Source organism: Rana temporaria, chromosome 1 (genome assembly GCF_905171775.1).
Source record: "Rana temporaria chromosome 1, aRanTem1.1, whole genome shotgun sequence".
NCBI classification, from domain to species: Eukaryota; Metazoa; Chordata; class Amphibia; order Anura; family Ranidae; genus Rana; species Rana temporaria.
In genome coordinates, this window is record NC_053489.1 from 96,272,893 (window position 1) to 96,293,515 (window position 20,623).

Below are 20,623 nucleotides of genomic sequence, written 5' to 3' on the forward strand. Positions count from 1 at the left end.
GTTATGAATTCCACACCCTGATCGAACACATCTGATGAGCGAACCTAAATTAAAAATGTATATCATTAGTCGATACTTTAATTTAACATTGATACTCCTCATATATGGACTGGATTAATTTATATGCCAAGTTCACTAAACCAATGAAATAAGGTTGAGTTTATTTGTAAACTGCTTAAGAATAATAAAATATTAAGCATCTAGGGTATGTATGGATGTATGTATGGATCTGACTAAAGGCTCATAATGATGATGATGATGATGATAAAAATCATTATTATTATTTATTTATTATTATTTATGGATTGGGGTTAGGATCTCACTCCTTGGCACAATCACTGAGCACCATTTTTTGAATTCTTTAATTTGGTTTCTGACCGTGTAAATAACTATTTTATGTTTGTTGCTGTGGAATACTGCAGTGCGCAACCAGTTTTGCACTTTGCAGTAGAGGTGCAGCTATAATTCCTTGCAACTCCGCTTTTTATGAATTACCGGTGCAAAAAAAAAGGTGCTTCCAAATACTCATTGGACTGGGTGACAATTAACAGACTTCTAATATTATTATTATTATGTCGAGTCATTATGTTCTGTGCTTTAGAAATGATAGTCAACTGGAACAACTTGAATAGATGGACAGAGAATTTGCCTTTAACAAACAATATAAAATGCTACGATGTCATTATACCTTATCAAATGGACCATTGTGAAATATCATCTGCATTGTCACATGCTGCAACTTATTGTTATTGATTTTTTGAGCGTGTGTGTGTGTGTGTGTGTGTGTATATATATATATATATATATATATATATATATATATATATATATATATATATATATATATATATATATATATATATATATATATATTTATTATTATTATTAACTAATCTGTTTATAGTTTGTTTAAAATATTGCTAACCTGTTTTAAACACTCAGAGGCTTTAGTTGCATACATTTACATACATTTAGTTAACATTTAGTCACACTGCTGCATTAAGGCACCTCTGATAAATGTAGTCCCTAACTCTGAATTATCAGCGTTATTATTGGTTCCAAACTATGGGTCATATATAGAAATTTATAAACAGAGGGAATGCTCTGAATGCAGCTCTTTCCTGCACCAGAAGCCCATATATCACTTTTAAAAGGCAGTAAGTATGGGTCTGTAGCAAATCCAAAAGCAACAATGGCAGCCACTCTAAACTTTTCCAAACTAGCAAAAAGGCAAAGATGCACATGGGCAGTATACAAAAGAATACAAAGGGGCTCCAACACACTTTCAAGCTAGCTAGCAAAAAAAAATAAAAAAATTGATTTCAACTACTCAAGTTAAAAACAGGTTTTTGTTTCATACATTTGCTAGTAGATCGATATTGTAATATTGCGTGCTATATTTTTAGGTGATTATAGATAAAGCCAATTTTTCACTATCTGAATAGCATTGCAGCATGGAGTGAATGCATTTAATTCCGTAAATGCACTGGATTGGTTTAAACACAAATGTTTGGCTCCATGTATGAAATCTTGTTAAATCAACTCATAAAAGGCTTGTTTTCTATTCCAGATGAGGGCCACGTTTATTGAATATTAAAACAAATTTCCCTTACTACAATACAGGAAAAATAAAAGTCAGTGGAGGCCATCTTGTCATGGCAGATGACTGGGTGTTGTGTCCTTTCTAATCACTGGAAACTTGGGAAACATTTACTCCAGTGGGATATCAACATTCCATTGATGGTGCAGATTTGAGAGTTTCAACCGAACAACTAATTGTGATTAATGTTGTCACAACACAGGGAGAATATATTCACTCTCTCTCCAGAGAGACAGAAAGAGTAATTCGGCCTCTCTAACAACACATGTTTAATTTATGCTTGGGAGTCCATCCAAAACATCACAAAATATTCTAACAAAGGAGAAAAAATCTTTCCCATCTTGTCAGCATTTTGCTTGGCTGTATATAACCAAAATATGCTGAGCAAAGCATGTTACTGCAATACAGGGGAAAATCTGTTGCAAATGATTGCAGATTGTAAAGAGTATCCGTTTTCAGTAACTTGGCACTTTCTATGTAAAAAATTGTTTTAAATAGATATTAAACTGTTAAATGTTTGTATAGCAATTACATCATTGTTTTTAATATAACTATATGAAATACATGTGCAAACTGTGAAGGTTATCCACATACAATTGTATACAATCACACATTCTCATTCTGAAACTTTTTTTTTTACATGTGAATAAACAAGGGTGTGTGTGTGTGTATATATATATATATATATATATATATATATAATGTATGTATGTATGTGTGTGTGTGTGTGTGTGTGTGTGTGTATATATATATATATATATATATATATATATATATATATATATATACACACACAAAGGTGTAGTACTGGTACACAGATGCACTGAAGCAAAAATCCTGGTTATGCTCAGATTAGGCTGAAGACACTTAACCATAAAATGTGTGCATAGATTAGTGTGTGTATATCGATCTATCCATTATATATATAATATACACACACGCAGTATCCCTCAAATATTTTATTCTATCTTTTAACGTGAAAACACTGAAGAAATTACACTTTGCTACAATGTAAAGTAGTCAGTGTACAGCTTGTATAACAGTGTAGATTTGCTGTCCCATCAAAATAACTCAACACAGCCATTAATGTCTAAACTGCTGGCAACAAAAGTGAGTACACTCGGTATTAAAAATGTCCAAAATGGGCCCACTTCTTTCTCAGTGTCATGTGACTCGTTGGTGTTACACGGTCTCATGTGTGAATGGGAAGCAGGTGTGTTAAATTTGGTGTTATCGCTCTCTCTCTCTCATACTGGTCACTGGAAGTTCAACATGGCACCTCATGGCAAAGAACTCTGAGGATCTGAAAAAAAGAATTGTTGCTCTACATTTAGATGGCCTAGGCTTTAAGAAGATCAGCAAGACCCTGAAACCGAGATGCATAATGGTGGCCAAGACCATACAGCGGTTTAACAGGACAGATTCCACCCAGAACAGGCCTCGCCATGGTCGACCATAGAAGTTGGTCGATTGCACGTGCTCAGCCTCGTATCCAGAGGTTGTCTTTGGGAAATAGACGTATGAGTGCTGCCAGCATTGCTGCAGAGGTTGAAGGGGTGAGGGGTCAGGCTGTCAGTGCTCAGACCATACGCCGCACACTGCTTCAAATAGGTCTGCATGGTTGTTGTCCCAGAAGGAAGCCTCTTCTAAAGATGATTCACAAGAAAGCCTGCAAACAGTTTACTGAAGACAAGCAGACTGGCATGGATTGCTAGAACCATGTCTTGTGGTCTGATGAAACCAAGATAAACTTATTTGGTTCAGATGGTGTCAAGCATGTGTGGCGGCAACCAGGTGAAGAGTACAAAGACAAGTGTGTCTTGCCTACAGTCAAGCATGGTGATGGGAGTGTCATGATCCGGGGCTGCATGAGTGGTGCCGGTGCATTGCCATGAAATGCGATTTGCCATGGAATGAGATGGTCCGCCTCCATCTCATCCTGTTGGCTCACTCATGTCACGTGACAAAACTTCAGTCACAGCTAGGCTATCATAGGGAGAGGATCTCCTCTCCCTGTGATAGCCCGATAGCACTGTCAGCAGCGTGCCTCCCGCTCCCCGATTAAGTACACCCCGCGCCCGCTCTACTCCCCGTCCCCCGCACCCCGCACTCTACTCCCCGTCCCCCGTTAAGGCTCAGGGAACGGGGCGAGTCTACGCTATTGACGTAGACCTAGCGTTGGATACGTTAGTAGCGTAAACCTCATGCGCAGGTTTACGCTACTAACTAGGTCTACTGGGCTGGTGTTGTAAATACTGCGCATGCACAGGTTTACGCTACTAACGTATCCAACGCTAGGTCTACTGGGGAGCTACAGTTTGAGTGGAACATACTGAAGCAGAGCATGATACCATCCCTTCCGAGACTGGGCCAATATTCCAACATAACGACCCCAAACACACCTTCAAGACAACCACTGCCTTGTTAACCTCCCTGGCGGTATGATTATGTCAGATTTCAGGTGCTGAAAGCGGTGCCATTATTTTGCGAAATAGTGAAAAGAATTTTGCAGGGTAAGTCCATAGGTCTGTGTAGACTTCCTCCTCCACCAAGGAATGAAAAACAAAACACTGCAAACAAGTGCTCATGGATGGCACCTTACCGCAACAAGTTGATCTCCTTAATCAAAAAGAGATCGCAATAAGCATAGGTTTGTGTAACATCAAAATCCTCTTATGTTGATATCAGCAGATCCAGCCTCACATGAAATAAGCCAAAAGGAGAAATCGCCATAGTATAATAACGTTTATTGAAAACAAAAGCTAAAAGACAGGCAACGCCAAATGGCCCCTTACTTGTAAGGTGCCTTAGCCCGGCACTGAGGCTGGTCTGCGTTGGATGATTAGGGGAAGAGAGATCCACGCTGTAGGAAGGATGCAGCGGCGTGCGTTCCACCTGTGTGTGGGCGAGGACCAGCAAAGCCGGAACCGGAAGTGCGTCCGTCCGTAGGAGATAGCGTGACCAATGCACCTCGACGTACGTTTCGAGATAGACTCGTCGTCAGGAAGCGTCATTGGTCACGCATACGGGCCATTAATATAGGCCGTCCAATCAAATTAAAGTGGGAGGGACGAAGGGGATTATGACAGCCTCAGTCCCGCGCCAAGCAACAGATACATACAAAAATGCAATGGCCAATCAAATTCTATATCTGTAAAGAGATATAGACTAATACAATTATTCATACAATTATGTCACAAAAAAGACCTAGGCTAAACAAATAATGAATATGCCTAAGATATATCGGACAGTAATAGACTTAAAATCACATTTAATTATACTATTTTCAAATCACATGAAATAAAAATAATAATAAAATATAAAAATATGTAGATAAAATATAATAAAACCGGGCAAAGCTAAATCTATTCATTGGTTCTAAAACAATTAAGATCAAGGTCGATATTTAAACCCAAAGGTCGCATGGTACGCAGCCGATCCAACCATTTCGTTTCATTCTGAGATACTGTCTTTTTGAGGTTAGTACCTCTCCAATGACTAATTACCCTATCGATACCATAAAATGTTAAAAATCGTGGGTCTCTGTTGTGACATTCATCAAAATGTCTAGATACGCTATGTTTAGGGAATCCCTTGAGTATGTTAGCTACATGCTCGTTGATACGCACCTTAAGTTCTCTAGTGGTTCTGCCCACATATTGTAACTTGCAAGGGCATTCCAGAACGTAAGTTACGTATCTAGAATGGCAAGTTATTAGTGGTTCAATAATAAATTGTTCATGTGTAACATAGGATTCAAAGCCAAGGCGTTTTTTCCCCACTCTATTAGTACTCTTGCATGATCTGCATCTAGTACAATAATAAAATCCTGGGCTATCAAGAAAGGTTAAAGGTTTTTCAGGTGGGTCAGGAACATTTTTTGCAATTTTGTTGCGTAAACCAGGAGCTCTCCTATAAATAAAAGATGGTTTAGAAGGTAAAATTTTGGCCAAATCTGTGTCTTGTAACAAGATAGGCCAGAATTTTTTGACAATTTTCTCTACCCCTTTATATTGTCTATGGAAACCAGAGAGAAAGGGAACTGTATCTGCCCTTTGAGGCCTCTCTCTGGACTCCAATAAGGATTGTCTATCCATCTCAAGCACCTCTTTTTTGGTGCTTAATAGGGATGATGTAGGATATCCCTTTTCTTCGAACTTCATGATCAGAAGGTCAGCCTGTTCTTCAAAATCTGTAGTTGAACTACAGTTTCGTCGGATCCGCATAAGTTGGCCTTTTGGGACAGCTCCCAACCACTTAGGGTGGTGGCAACTTTTACTAGGTACAAAACCATTGCGGTCCGTGGGTTTGAAGAAAGTTTTGGTGACAATCTGATTATTCTGTTTCGTTAGGGTAAGATCAAGATAGTTGATACAGGTAAGGCTGGATTCTGCAGTAAAGTGTAAGCCATAAATATTATTATTCATCCTAGACAGGAAATTATCCAAAGAGGCCTGGGACCCCTCCCATAATATTATAATATCGTCAATATAACGTTTATAATAAATTAAGGGTTTACAGATTTCCTTATATATGGTCTCCATTTCCCATTTATTAAGCAGAATATTAGCTACACTAGGGGCATAACGAGCCCCCATCGCCACCCCCTTTATTTGTTTGTAATAATTTCCTTGTACCCAAAAATAATTATTACCCATTGCTTGTCTAAGCCCCTCCACCAAAAAATGAATGTGTGATAATGGTAGTGTAGATTTCTCTGTTAGACTCTCAGTAACTGCCAACAGGGCGTCATTTTGTCTAATGTTGGTATATAATGACTCTATATCAACAGTTACTAACCATGTATCCTTAGTGGTCGGGATAGGGGTTATGGATTTAATTAACTCTCTACTATCCTTTAAATAAGATTTACCCTGAATCACCAAGGGTTGGAGATAGGTATCGAGGTATTCCCCTATGCGAGAGTACAACGAGCCGATCCCACTTATGATGGGTCGTCCCGGAGGGTCAATTCTGCTTTTGTGTATCTTTGGGAGAATATATAAAACCGGGGTACGTGGTGCTTGAGGGATCAAATACAATGCCTCCTTTTTAGTTAGTATCGAACGTGCAGCTCCATCGTCAACCCAAGAGGAGATTTCTTTCTTAAGTATATTGAGTGGATCACCAGATAATGGATGGTATGTCTCCACATCAGCCAATAATCTATGGATTTCGCCATAGTATTTATCTTTATCTAGTAGGACCACTCCCCCCCCCCCCTTATCCGCAGGGCGGACCACTATGTTTTTATTGGCTTCTAACTGTTTGATACCCTCTTTAATAAGGTGATCAGTTAGGTAATTATTTTTGACCTCCATATCCTTAATTTCCTCCTGTACCATATTCTTGAAAACTTCGACATGGTGATGAGTCCCTTTCTTGGGGTTAAAGGTAGAATTGTTTCTTAAATTAGTATGTTGGTATTCAGTAATCTCTATTTGGGGAGTAACATTATTTTGTTGAGAAAAATGTTTCTTGATGTTGAGTTTCCTCACGTACTTCTCAACATCAATAAAAATGTCAAATTTGTTAATGTTCTTAGATGGTGCGAATTTCATACCTTGCGATAGAACTGTAATCTCAGTTTTTGAGAGTTCAATTCCCGCTAGATTATATATACCATCTGTTAGTTGTCCCTCGGTCTTTTTCTTTCTGGTTCCCCCCCTGGAGTCTCTTTTCCTGATTTTTCTACAGGGGCCTGTATGGTAGGAGGGATCTTGTATGGTTCTTGTAATTCTTGTAATGGGCCTGTAATTCTTAGGAATAACTCACTTAAATCTGTCCAAACAAGAGTCTAGTAGGCATCCCGGGTATGATAAAGTTTGTATTAAATTATAATATAATAAATAACTATAAATAATTATAACAAATAATGTAATTATAATAAAAATTATTCAATAATGTAATCAAATCAAAAACACTGAAATTTGCTCAGTTGCAGAATTGTCGCTGTCATTACTTTTATTGTTTGATGACTAATTTCCCCACAAATCGCTATCGCTCAATTCTGCAAGTGATTCTAATTTATTATCGCTGTTTTCTAGCTGGTCTAAACCCACTTTTGATGTAAAGGGACACTTTTTGGTTGCTATGGACAATCTCCAGTTTCCAGGCAGAAAGAACAGTTTTTATAATATAAAAGTGCATGTAGGACACTGGACAGACCACTAGTGACAAAGGGGGTGTGTATTTCATACAGTACTGTAATCTATAATCTGTAATCTTTACTTTTTTTTTAATTTGGCGCTGATCTCCGCCCCCGTGCGTCATAACGTTGCAGGGAACGAAGCTCGGCGGCACACAGGCTCTGTGAATCGAGCGAGGAGGACACAGCTCGATCACACAGCGGGGAGGGATCGCAGGATCCAGGGACAAGGTAAGTAACCTCTGCCTGTGGATACTACGAGCAATCCCGAGTCTGGCTCAGGGATACCGCTTTTGGTGCTGAAATTCCACCGCAAGCCGGACTCGGGAATACCACTCAGGGGGTTAAAGAAGCTGAGGGTAAAGTTGATGGACTGGCCAAGTATGTCTCCAGACCCTATTGAGCATCTGTTTTACATCCTCAAATGGAAGGTGGAGGAGCGCAAGGTCTCTAACATCCACTAGCTCCGTAATGTCATCATGGAGGCGTGGAAGGGGGACTCCAGTGGCGACCTGTGAAACCCTGGCGAACTCCATGCCCAAGAGGGTTAAGGAAAAGAATCCTGGAAAAGAATAGTGGCCACAAAATATTGACACTGAGTCCAATTTGGACATTTTCTTTTTTGGACATTTTCACTTTGAGTTATACTCACTTTTGTTAGCGGTTTAGATATTAAAGTGGTTGAAAAACCACATTGAAAAAAAAAGACCTGCATAAAGGCATAATGAGCTAATATGCATAGCATACTAGCTCATTATGTATTACTCACCTGAGATCAAAGCCCCCAGTGTGGTGCCCATTCACAGCACCAGCCAACGACGTCACTTTCGGGTATCGCGGGCTTCATTGCTGTGATTGGCTGTAGCCACTTTGATGTCACTCCTGCGCCGGTAATGCCACACTCACTGAAGCAACAGCACGTATGTGCCATTGCTTCAGTGCACATGTGCCGATGACGTCGGCACATGCAGATATAGGGGATATCTCCTATACCATGCAGGTTTAGGAGATATCCGGGGTAGCTACAGGTAAGCCTTATTATAGGCTTACCTGTAGCAAAAAGTGGATTGTAAGGGTTTACATCCACTTTAATGGTTATGTTGAGTTATTTTGAGGGGACAGCAAATTTACACTGTTAGGCCCCTTCCACACTACCTTCGTAATTGTGGGGTATTCGGCCACTTTTAACCCCCGCTAGTGGCCGAAAAAGGGTTCAAACCACCCGCAAAGTGCTGCTGCAGCAGCGCTTTGCTGGCGGTATAGCCACGGTTCCCATTCATTTCAATGCGCAGGAGCGGCGGAGGAGCAGTATACACACCGCTCCAAAGATGCTGCTAGCAGGACTTTTTCTACCGTCCTGCTAGCACACCGCTCCAGTCTGAAAGCCGGTTGGGCTTTCACATTGGAGAGACAGCAGCAGCTCTTTCAGGGCGCTTTGCAGGCACTATTTTTAGCGTTCTAGCGCCTTAGTGTGAAAGGGGTATTTTACAAGCTGTACACTCACTACTTTACATTGTAGCAAAGTGTGTATTCTTCAGTGTTGTCACATGAAAATAAATGTATTTTTTTTACAAAAATGTCAGGGGTGTACTCACTTTTGTGAGACACTGTAAACGCATATAGTAATACCCAGTTTTAATTATAAACGATGAAGTTGCATTAAGTAGATAGATATCAAACGTGTTAACATGCAAAATATTGATGACACTCAAAAATATTCAAAAGGTCAGTTTTTAAAAGTTTTTACTACTCATTAGTTTAGAGCTAACCACAGACTATACCACTGCATTTGCATTTGTTGTTTATTTCTTTGAATTCAACTTTTTGCTAACACAGAGCGTTAACAAAGCCCCTCTTGATAAAAGTGGTCAGGTGGCAGGTACTCTTTTTGGAGGCATAACTCCACCCAAATCACTTTTAATTTACAGCCGTGAGCCAGGTAAAGAAAACAAACACAGGCTTATGGTTGCTACTAATTCAATAATAAATCTACTAAAGCATAGGCTAATATGAAAAAAAAAATTATTACATTCCGGAATATATGTTGGTGTTAGAGTGAAATAACTTGATGTGCAAATAGTGTTTTTTTATACGCTTTAACTTTGACACAACTCAAATCTGAATTCATATGCACGTGGTGTCAGCCCTGCCTACTCTATTTCTGATGGATCACAAAGAACAGAGCTCCCATCCCCTCTTCATCAATATAACCCCTCCTTGTGCGCAGATGAAGAGCACAGAATGTTATAATATTTCTGCCAAAATCTAGTTATGTTTTGCACTTGCCCAACATATATAACAAAGCCATTTCAATGGTATATTTAGCAGACCAAAAAAGGGAGATGTTTATTGGTAAGGTTTACAAACGTTTTTAAGTAATATTTTTTATATTAATAAGGAAAAAAACATTTTGGCACGGAAGTCTGATAATGTATGTGAGAGTATATGAATAAAATACTTATCACCATGGGAATCTGAGTGTTCTTTTCTGTTATCTGCGTTGTTTCTAGCATTGGGGAAGTGAGTGTCTAATTTCTGTCATTGTTGGCAGTATGCACACAATCACAATGCTAAATAAGTAAAGGACCCGGTTGACAGCAGTGTGGATGAGAGAAATAAATATTGATCTTTTCTGTTTGTAAAATAAGAATATAGCAATTATTACCTATAAACTGGTTAACAAGATTTAAATTACATGTTATGCTTTCCTAACTAGCATAATGCGTTAAGAGGTTTTGATGTGATTAGGAGAAAAACTAAAAAAATAAATTACTTTCCATTTAAAGAGAATCTGTTTCCTGCTTAAGTGGCTAATATTTTAATTAAGTCTAGTGTGATTTATTTTTTCTTTTTTTTTTCTTTTCTTTGAGTATCTTTGATAAACTCTCTCTCCTTTATGTTGATGATAATTAAACAGATCCCCACAGACTGCAGTCTGTGACTTGCCCATGCTAATTGTTAGGAAGGAGACACTGACCAGTTGGTTTGCTATTGAGGAGCCCATTTCGCGCTGTCAGCAGAGCAGTTTTATTATTTTTGCATTGTTCTCTGTTGTCAGGGCTAACTGCATGCTTTTGTAGCCGGAGATGTTTCACAAATTGAGGCAGATGGCTGCGATTGAGACACGTGTCATTCAGAAAGGGAAGAGGGGAAAGGCCTCCAGAGTGGGGGTCTGAGCAGGTCACAGACCCTCTCCCGTACTTGTTAGTGTTTTCAAAGGGCCATGTGCAGCAACTTCATTGTTCTCCAGTTAACGGGGAAAAAGAGGCTCTCGCTTTGCATGGGCCATGCAATCCAGGCTGCAGTTGTCTCTCTCAGGTCTTGCTGAATGAATTGGCTGGCTTGACAGAAGTTCTTTGTATCTAAGGTGGCTTTCGGTCAATTGCACAACACAATGGGACAGTTTGGCTTCTAATTACAAGTAATTAAGGAGATTTTAGTGTTTTGGAATTTTGATTCACTCCTCATAAATTTAAACAAAAAATGTTCAAGCGTTGACTTTACTGTTTTATTTGCATTTCCGTTGTGTTTTTGTTGATAAGAAAGTTAATGGGTTCACACAGTTATTACCGTGAACAATAAACATCCGTTCATTCATCATTGGAAGCATAGGGTGACTAATGCCCTGTACACACGATCAGTCCATCCGATGAAAACGGTCTGGATTTTTCCATCATTTATCCGATGAAGCTGACTGATGATCAGTCGTGCCTACACACCATCGGTTAAAAAAACGAAACCACGTACGACGGAACTATAAAGGGGAAGTTCAAATCCAATGGCGCCACCCTTGGGGCTGCTTTAGCTGATTTTGTGTTAGTAAAAGACGATTCGCTCTTTTCTGTCTGTTACAGCGTGATGAATGTGCTATCTCCATAACGAACGCTAGTTTTACCAGAACGAGCGCCCCGTCCCCTAATTTAGTCTAAGCATGCGTGGATTTTTAACCGATGGACGTGCCTACAGACGATCGTTTTTTTTCTATCGGTTAGTTAACTATCAGATAATTTTAAAACAAGTTCCTATTTTTTTTAACCGATGGGGGGCCACACACGATCGGTTAGTCTGATGAAAATGGTCTATCAGACCATTTTTCATCAGACAAACCGATCGTGTGTACGTGGCATAAATCTACATCTGTCAGAAATGCACAATGCCCCATTGCTTGTATTTCTGACCAGAAAATGGAAATGTTTTTCAATCTGTATAATGCAGCTTTAAGAATTTTTGTAGAATTCTTTGTCTGAGTGGAATATTATTGTAAAAAAAAAAATTTCCTACTTCATTCCTAATTACTCCACCCAAAGCTGTTTTTGTGATTGTATTGAAGCTGGCCAGCTGATTCACCCATTTTGCTTCTCTAGAATTCCAGCCCTAAAGTGATATTAACCACTTAACAACCGCCCTATAGACGAAATACGTCTACAAGGCGGTTGCTTAACTCTGGGAGGGCGTCAATGTACGTCCTCCCAGAATCGCTCTCCCGCGCGCCCTGTGGGGCGCGCACACGGGAGTCTCCGTGACCGCCGGGTCCTCCGGACCCGGCTGATCACGGTAAATCGCCGCTGATAGCGGCGGTTTACCACGTGATCGCTCCGTCCAATGACGGAGCGATCACTAGTAAACAAACCGGCGTCATGTGATGACGCCGGTTCCACCCTCTCCTCTCTGTACCGAACGGTACAGTGTGAGAGAGGAGAGGGGAGAGAGCGGAATCAGCAGCAGCTGCTGCTGCTGCTGCGGGCTGGATCTGTGACACATGCAGTCACAGATCCAGCCATCCATCCCTCCCTGTGCAATACTCTGCAATGCCCCCATACTCTGCAATGCCCCCATACTCTGCAATGCCCCCATACTCTGCAATACCCCAAAATACTCTGCAATGCCCCCATACTCTGCAATACCCCAAAATACTCTGCAATGCCCCCATACTCTGCAATACCCCGCAGTACCCCACAATACCCCGCAATACTCCCAATACCCCGCAATACTCCCAATACCCTGCAATACCCCGCAATACTCCGCAATACCCCACAATACTCCGCAATACCCCACAATACTCCGCAATACCCCACAATACCCTGCAACATCGTCTATGGGGATTTTTAAGTAGCAAAGTTTGGCGCCATTCCACGAGCGTGTGCAATTTTGAAGGGTGACATGTTGGGTATCTATTTACTCGGCGTAACTTCATCTTTCACATTTATGCAAAAGAATGAAGAAAAAATACAAAATTTGCCAAATTTTATAACAGAAACAAAGAAAAAAATTTTTTTTTACAGAATTTTCAGTCTTTTTTCTCTTATAGCGCAAAAAATAAAAAACCCAACGGTGATTAAATACCACCAAAAGAAAGCTCTATTTGTGTGAAAAAAAGGATGAAAATTTCATTTGGGTACAGTGTTGTATGACTGAGTAATTGTCATTCAAATTGTGAGAGCACCGAAAGCTGAAAATTGGTCTGGTTATTAAGGGGGTTTACGTGCCCAGTGGTCAAGTGGTTAAAGTCTTAGTACATAGTAGAATGGTATGAAGCATGGGTCTTCAAACTACGGCCCTCCAGTTGTTCAGGAACTTCAATTCCCATCATGCCTAGTCATGTCTGTGAATGTCAGTGTGTTACAATGCCTCATGGTATGTGTAGTTCTACAACAGCTGGAGGGCTGTAGTTTGAGGACCCCTGGTGTAAAGAAAGGGCAGGTTAGGGGAGCTAAACCAGCTTATGTCGTCAACCCAATAATATAATTGAAGCAGGAAAAGATAAACATAAGGGTGTTGAACGATGACCCCCTGATATCACTAATCTCAATACATAAAAACTATTAATATAAACGGTTATATCTTTTTACAAATTTTTAAAAGCAGATTTATCTCATAAGGGCAACATATAGGCCAAAATATATAAAAACCAAGTACGGGTAGTAGTCAGTTGAAATCGCATATGCGCTGCACGGTCAGAGCCGCAAAACACAAACAAATCAACAAAAAAATGTCAGTGTACATATATGAAATTCCCTATCCCATGGAAGAGGGGGATACAAAAAAAATTCTTCTGTCTGACTACTACTGTAGGTGACCGCGATATTGTGTCACTCGCTCCCTTTCTCTGCGAGATTGACCACCTACGAGCCCCGTCGCGGGAGCCAGCTCGCCGCAATGGGACCCACGTTTTTTCGGCGTAGGGGGTACTCCTTACAATCCATACCAGACCTAAGGGCCTGGTATGCCCCTGGGGGGGAACCCATGCCGGTTTTGTATTTAAAATTTGGCATTCCCCCTCATGATTCATACCAAACGCTGCGGCTTGAATAGGCGGGAATCCAAGTCGGATCCCCGTCGCTTCTATGACGCGCTCGCTGGAATGTGCTTTTTCTATTCCAGCGAGATGTTGGCACCATGCCGCCGAGAATCGGTGCGATGCCGTCGTGCTAGAAACACATTCTCGGCGACAGGTATTGTACCTGTATTTGGTTTTTATATATGTTGGGCTATATGTTGCCCTTATGATGTGATATCTGCTTTCAAATATTAATATAACAGGAGACTGTGCCCGGCACTCAATGGAGTTGGTTCACACGGCTCCAGAGTGGCCGCGGAGCGCGCTGGAAAAGGGTCCTGTTCGTCTTTGGCTCTGTTTCAGGTGCAAATTCAGGCAAAAATTTGGACCGGATATGCACCTGAAACGGGGGAACAGGAACGCACCGGACCCCCTGCTGTGATCAGCGGCCACAGCAAGTGTGAACCCAGCCTTATTCTAACTTCAATTAGGACAGGTATGTTTCTCATTTTTGGTATTAAAAAAAAAAAATAACCTGCTTAGCACAAAGTAAGTTGCAAAGAAAACTCAAATTTCCTTTATCCATAAGGTTCGTTCTTAAACATGGCCTATAGGTAACTACCAGAATACATTGCTTAATTTTCATTACATTTTCATTGCTACATTTTTCAAGGAAGCGCTGGCTGTAGCTTTAACAAACATTTAGCAGTCTTCAGTTGGCATTGTGAAGACATATAACAAGCTCAGGCAGACAACTGTGCTCAAAGAAAAAAAAGCTAACAATACTTTTTTGGACATGATGTACTTCAGGCTAACTTTTACAAGCTTAAAAACCACCCATGTGTACTTAGTCTAAGTAAAGTGTCTGTGTGGAAGAAAAGAAAACCTGACTCTTGCTGATTTCATTGAGTATTTGTTTTACAGTGTATTTTACTGTTTTCTAAGCTTCGAAAAAGACATTGGGCCAGATTCACAAAGGAGATACGACGGAGTATCTCAGATACTCCGTCGTATCTCTGAGTATCTATGCGACTGATTCTTAGAATCAGTTACGCATAGATAGCCCTAAGATCCGACAGGTGTAATTGTTTTACACTGTCGGATCTTAGGATGCAGTACCGCGGCCGCCGCTGGGGGGAGTTTGCGTCGTAAACCAGCGTCGGGTATGCAAATTAGGAGTTACGGCGATCCACGAAGGTTTTCCGCGTTGGCTACATCGCTGCTAGTCTAGTTTCCCGTCGCAAAGTTAGTCGTCGTTTTTGGTGCCCTAACTTTACACAGCCCATGTTAAAGTATGGCCGTCATTCCCGCGTCGAAATTCAAAAAAATATTCTTGCGCAAGACGTCCAGGAATACGGAAGTACGCTACGCATGCATGTCGCCGTTCGAAAAAATTACGTCACTTCGCGCAAAGCACGGCGTGAATTTCGCAACGGAGCATGCGCAGTAGGTCCGGCGCGGGAGCGCGCCTAATTTAAATGGCACACGCCCATTTGAATTACGCGGGCTTACGCCGGAGGCCGCCAGCGTAGGTTTTCATTGCAAGTGCTTTGAATCAGGCACTTGCGATGAAAACTTGCGGCGGTGTAAATTATCTACGATACGTTACGCCGCCACACTTCTATGTGAATCTGGCCCAGAGAGATTAAACTGTCTTTAGGTGGATACTTTCACATATATATCTTACAAATTCAATAAAAAAATAATTAACTTTAAACATAAAGGGATATAACAGTGTAATGACATGTTGTACTACAAAAGCTTTGATCTGACTACTGTGTAACTTTTTTTCCCCTCCTTCATTTTGCAGGTTTGCAGCAAAGACTGTGCACAGTGGGTCATTGATGCTAGTCACAGTGGAGCTGAAGGAAAGCTCTACAGCACAGCTCATCATAAATACTGAGAAAACTGTGATTGGCTCCATTCTGCTGCGGGAGCTGAAGCCCGTCCTGTCCCAGGGGTAGCCAGCTTACATCTGGACTTCAAAATCTGGCACAAAACAAGACTGCCTGGCATCCACTACTGCTGCCTTTCATTTATAATAATAGCCCTTCCATCTGGCAGGAGGGGGAAGAATACACTCTGGACAATCTTGTCTACTGCTTCAGAATGCTAGTATCTATCATATATGCAAGCCCTTGTGATAGGGAAGATTTCTAACCAAAGATCATATGCGTCTCTGTTACTTATCAGTGCTGTTAAAATTCATCTCCCATTTGTTACATCTCCCATTATCTGTAAAGGTTTTTATGTATCTGGACCCTTTAGAGATCTGATTTCTACATGGGTGCAAATAAGATGGTACTAAAGTGAATCTACTTTATGTATTAGTTTCCACTGTTGCTCAGAGGTTTCAAGAATTTCAATTTGTTCTTTCTTTTTGAGATTACAAAATAAAAGTATTAACACACTACCTAGTTCACTTATATGTGTGTGTGTGTGTGTGTATACACAGGCCATACAAAATGTGCATATTTGATCAATAATTAAAAATTGTAAGTGTACCATATAGGGACAAGACTTTGCCCGTCTTTGTGTTTTTTTTGTTTTTGTATTAGTAAAATTTAATTTTACTAATACTTTGAGGAAAAAAATCTAATTTAAATCTGGTCAGGACAATACGAATTAAGACTTGTTTGTTGACAGTTGAGCACAAATAGATAAGGTAATTTAAAAAGAAGATCCTCTCTAAAATTCACAGCACTTTCCAACCTGGTACCATATGTAGTTGCTGCTTCCTGGACTTTTCTGTGCATCTGGGCCTGGCGCAAATGTTACTGCATTTTGAGAAAATAAAACAAACTAAAGTGGAATGCTGTCTATACAGATAAACAAGATACTACTTTGTTGCATTCTAAGTATTTCTGCAGAAATGGAAACTGGGACCTTGTTGGCCTTTATGAGAAGCACTGACTCATTTTTGGGACTGTGTTTATACATTTACCCATTATTCGTTTATGCTTAAATATGTCTGTTCCCATATTAAAGCAAACCTATCACCTACCATGTGAAAAAACCTGGTTATGATAAATGCCTTCTATAATATGACGAGTAAATATACTTACATGACCACTGGATGATGTGGCTTGAGATATTTTTTATTTAGGCTCTGTTCATATCTATTCAGGTGCAACGGTGCGCACATGTTTTTGTGCGTCTTTATGTATTTGCGTTTAGGGAAGCCCATTCATTTCAGTGGGCTGCCCTACATTCTGGATCTGTTGCTTCCTTATCACTCGCCTAGAGGAGAATCTAAAGCAAGAAAAAATATTCAGCTTTTTAATATTGAGAATGGAGGAGGATTCAAGTGGAATGAAAAAGTATTTATATATAATGTGTGTGTGTGTGTATATATATATATATGTATATATATATATGTGTGTGTGTGTGTGTGTATATATATATATATATATATATATATATATATATATATATGTGTGTGTGTGTGTGTGTGTGTGTGTATATATATATATTATATATATATATATATATATATATATAATTGTGTATGTATGTGTGTGTGTAATTATATATATATATATATACAGTGAGGAAAATAAGTATTTGAACACCCTGCTATTTTTCAAGTTCTCCCACTTGGAAATCATGGAGGGGTCTGAAATTGTTATCGTAGGTGCATGTCCACTGTGAGAGACATAATAATAAAAAAAAAAATCCAGAAATCACAATGTATGATTTTTTTAACTATTTATTTGTATGATACAGCTGCAAATAAGTATTTGAACACCTGAGAAAATCAATGTTAATATTTGGTACAGTAGCCTTTGTTTGCAATTACAGAGGTCAAACGTTTCTTGTAGTTTTTCACCAGGTTTGCACACACTGGAGGAGGGATTTTGGCCCACTCCTCCACACAGATCTTCTCTAGATCAGTCAGGTTTCTGGGCTGTCGCTGAGAAACACGGAGTTTGAGCTCCCTCCAAATATTCTCTATTGGGTTTAGGTCTGGAGACTGGCTAGGCCACGCCAGAACCTTGATTTGCTTCTTACAGAGCCACTCCTTGGTTATCCTGGCTGTGTGCTTCGGGTCATTGTCATGTTGGAAGACCCAGCTTCGACCCATCTTCAAAGCTCTAACTGAGGGAAGGAGGTTGTTGCCCAAAATCTCGCAATACATGGCCCCGGTCATCCTCTCCTTAATACAGTGCAGTCGCCCTGTCCCATGTGCAGAACAACACCCCCAAAGCATGATGCTACCACCCCCATGCTTCACAGTAGGGATGGTGTTCTTGGGATGGTACTCATCATTCTTCTTCCTCCAAACACGGTTAGTGGAATTATGACCAAAAAGTTCTATTTTGGTCTCATCTGACCACATGACTTTCTCCCATGACTCCTCTGGATCATCCAAATGGTCATTGGCAAACTTAAGACGGGCCTTGACATGTGCTGGTTTAAGCAGGGGAACCTTCCGTGCCATGCATGATTTCAAACCATGACGTCTTAGTGTATTACCAACAGTAACCTTGGAAACGGTGGTCCCAGCTCTTTTCAGGTCATTGACCAGCTCCTCCCGTGTAGTCCTGGGCTGATTTCTCACCTTTCTTAGGATCATTGAGACCCCACGAGGTGAGATTTTGCATGGAGCCCCAGTCCGAGGGAGATTGACAGTCATGTTTAGCTTCTTCCATTTTCTAATGATTGCTCCAACAGTGGACCTTTTTTCACCAAGCTGCTTGGCAATTTCCCCGTTGCCCTTTCCAGCCTTGTGGAGGTGTACAATTTTGTCTCTAGTGTCTTTGGACAGCTCTTTGGTCTTGGCCATGTTAGTAGTTGGATTCTTACTGATTGTATGGGGTGGACAGGTGTCTTTATGCAGCTAATGACCTCAAACAGGTGCATCTAATTTAGGATAATAAATGGAGTGGAGGTGGACATTTTAAAGGCAGACTAACAGGTCTTTGAGGGTCAGAATTCTAGCTGATAGACAGGTGTTCAAATACTTATTTGCAGCTGTATCATACAAATAAATAAATGGTTAAAAAATCATAAATTGTGATTTCTGGAATTTTTTTGGGGGATTATGTCTCTCACAGTGGACATGCACCTACGATGACAATTTCAGACCCCTCCATGATTTCCAGGTGGAAACACTCTACGGTGTTCGAAAAAAATATCATGTTTGGGTGTTCTGAAAAACAGGCATGGTCCTTCAGTGGTTAAATGCACTGCAAATGCGAAAAGGGCATTTATGTTGTATTTTTGTAGCACATTTACAATGACATCAATGGAAGCATTTGGGAAACTGCAAAACCTGGCAAACGACACATGTTGGGTTAATTATGTGATGCAACCATATGAACAACACTGGGAGCTAAAATGCACACAATTATGACAAGCATTCTTGGAGCTTCAAAAGAGCTCATGGAACGCCTGCTTTTGAAGCCTGTGTAAGGCCTGGTCCACACCTATGCAGTTTGCATATTCCAGGTGCATTTTGCGTTTTTTCAATACAGTTTCCAAAAATGCACAGATGTGAACTATATCCATAGGAAACCATGTTAAATGGACTGTAGTGTGTTTCTGCAAAACTGAAAACGCATAAAAAATGCATAGATGTGAACCAGGCCTAAACGACCCTTTACCGTGGAAAAAAAAAATAACATTTCTTTTTAAGTCAACAAACTTGTTTCTTCTGCTATGCTTTAAAAATATCTCTTGGCCTGAACTAGCTTTCTACAACCGCGAAAAGTGAGTTTCCTAATTGAACTAATTGTGTGTTATATGCAACAGCATAATTAAGTGAAACTTGTTATTTGATGATTGAGATTCTAGAATGAACTGTGTTGTTGGGTTCTTGCTCAGCGCCTCCATCGGGGACTTGGTTTCAGTGGCGTGCAGCTGCTCTGTTTGATTTACACTGCTGCGGCTGTGGCTGGTCATAAATAAATCCTCTTATATAGTTGTTATGAACACCTGTTAGATCATCTGTCAGCAATGCAATGTTCACATTTATCATAGTGTGGCGACTATTCTCCCTCTATCCATTTCCAACTGACTCGGCCTCTACCGGCAGATCACTACTACCCCATCATAATTGCTCATTTCCACTCTGCGTTACAACTTGCAGATAAAAGATTTCACTACATGGCCAAATTTCATAAATAAAAGAGGAGCTGGGTGCAGTAAAAGTTTATTTTTGTCATCATTTGTCACGCAGTTATTCTATAAATCAAGTGGAATTGCGCTCTTGCCAGTTCAGGTGTTACTGTCGGGCCAGACATGGAAATGGTCTGTTTCTTCTCTGGAGACGAGATGACATAGATTTCAGACAGAGCCGGCTTATGACTTTGTTTCACCCATTCTTTTATTAGCCTTTCAAGCAAAAGATAAAAAAAAAAAAAAAACATAGGGAACTGAAATGCTGAGGCAAGGAACAAATAGTGCACTTATATCCCATATTAAAGGAAATCTGTATTACTTTTTTTTTAATCTTTAAGCATCTGATCGACTTAAAAGGTTTACCCAAAATATGAAAGTGCATTTAAAGATGCAGCCACTGAGAAGCTACAATCTTCCATTGACAGCTGTGCCCTATTAGGGAATAGAGAACTCGCGCTATGGTAATATACAATAT

At 40.2% G+C, this 20,623-nt stretch overlaps 1 protein-coding gene across 3 annotated transcripts in view; it reads left to right on the top strand.

Annotated features, from left to right (window-relative positions):
- Positions 1-16,451, top strand: part of AP3B1 (adaptor related protein complex 3 subunit beta 1) — a 468,642-nt gene extending 452,191 nt beyond the window's left edge. For 2 of the 3 annotated variants that reach the window (XM_040340812.1, XM_040340820.1), the window contains exon 27: positions 15,836-16,243. In XM_040340812.1, coding sequence (XP_040196746.1) covers positions 15,836-15,989 — 154 coding nt within the window. In that variant the 3' untranslated portion in view covers positions 15,990-16,243. Of the gene's footprint in view, positions 1-15,835 lie in introns of all 3 variants that reach the window. The other variant, XM_040340803.1, reaches the window with a different exon arrangement.
- Positions 16,452-20,623: the final 4,172 nt, after the last annotated feature.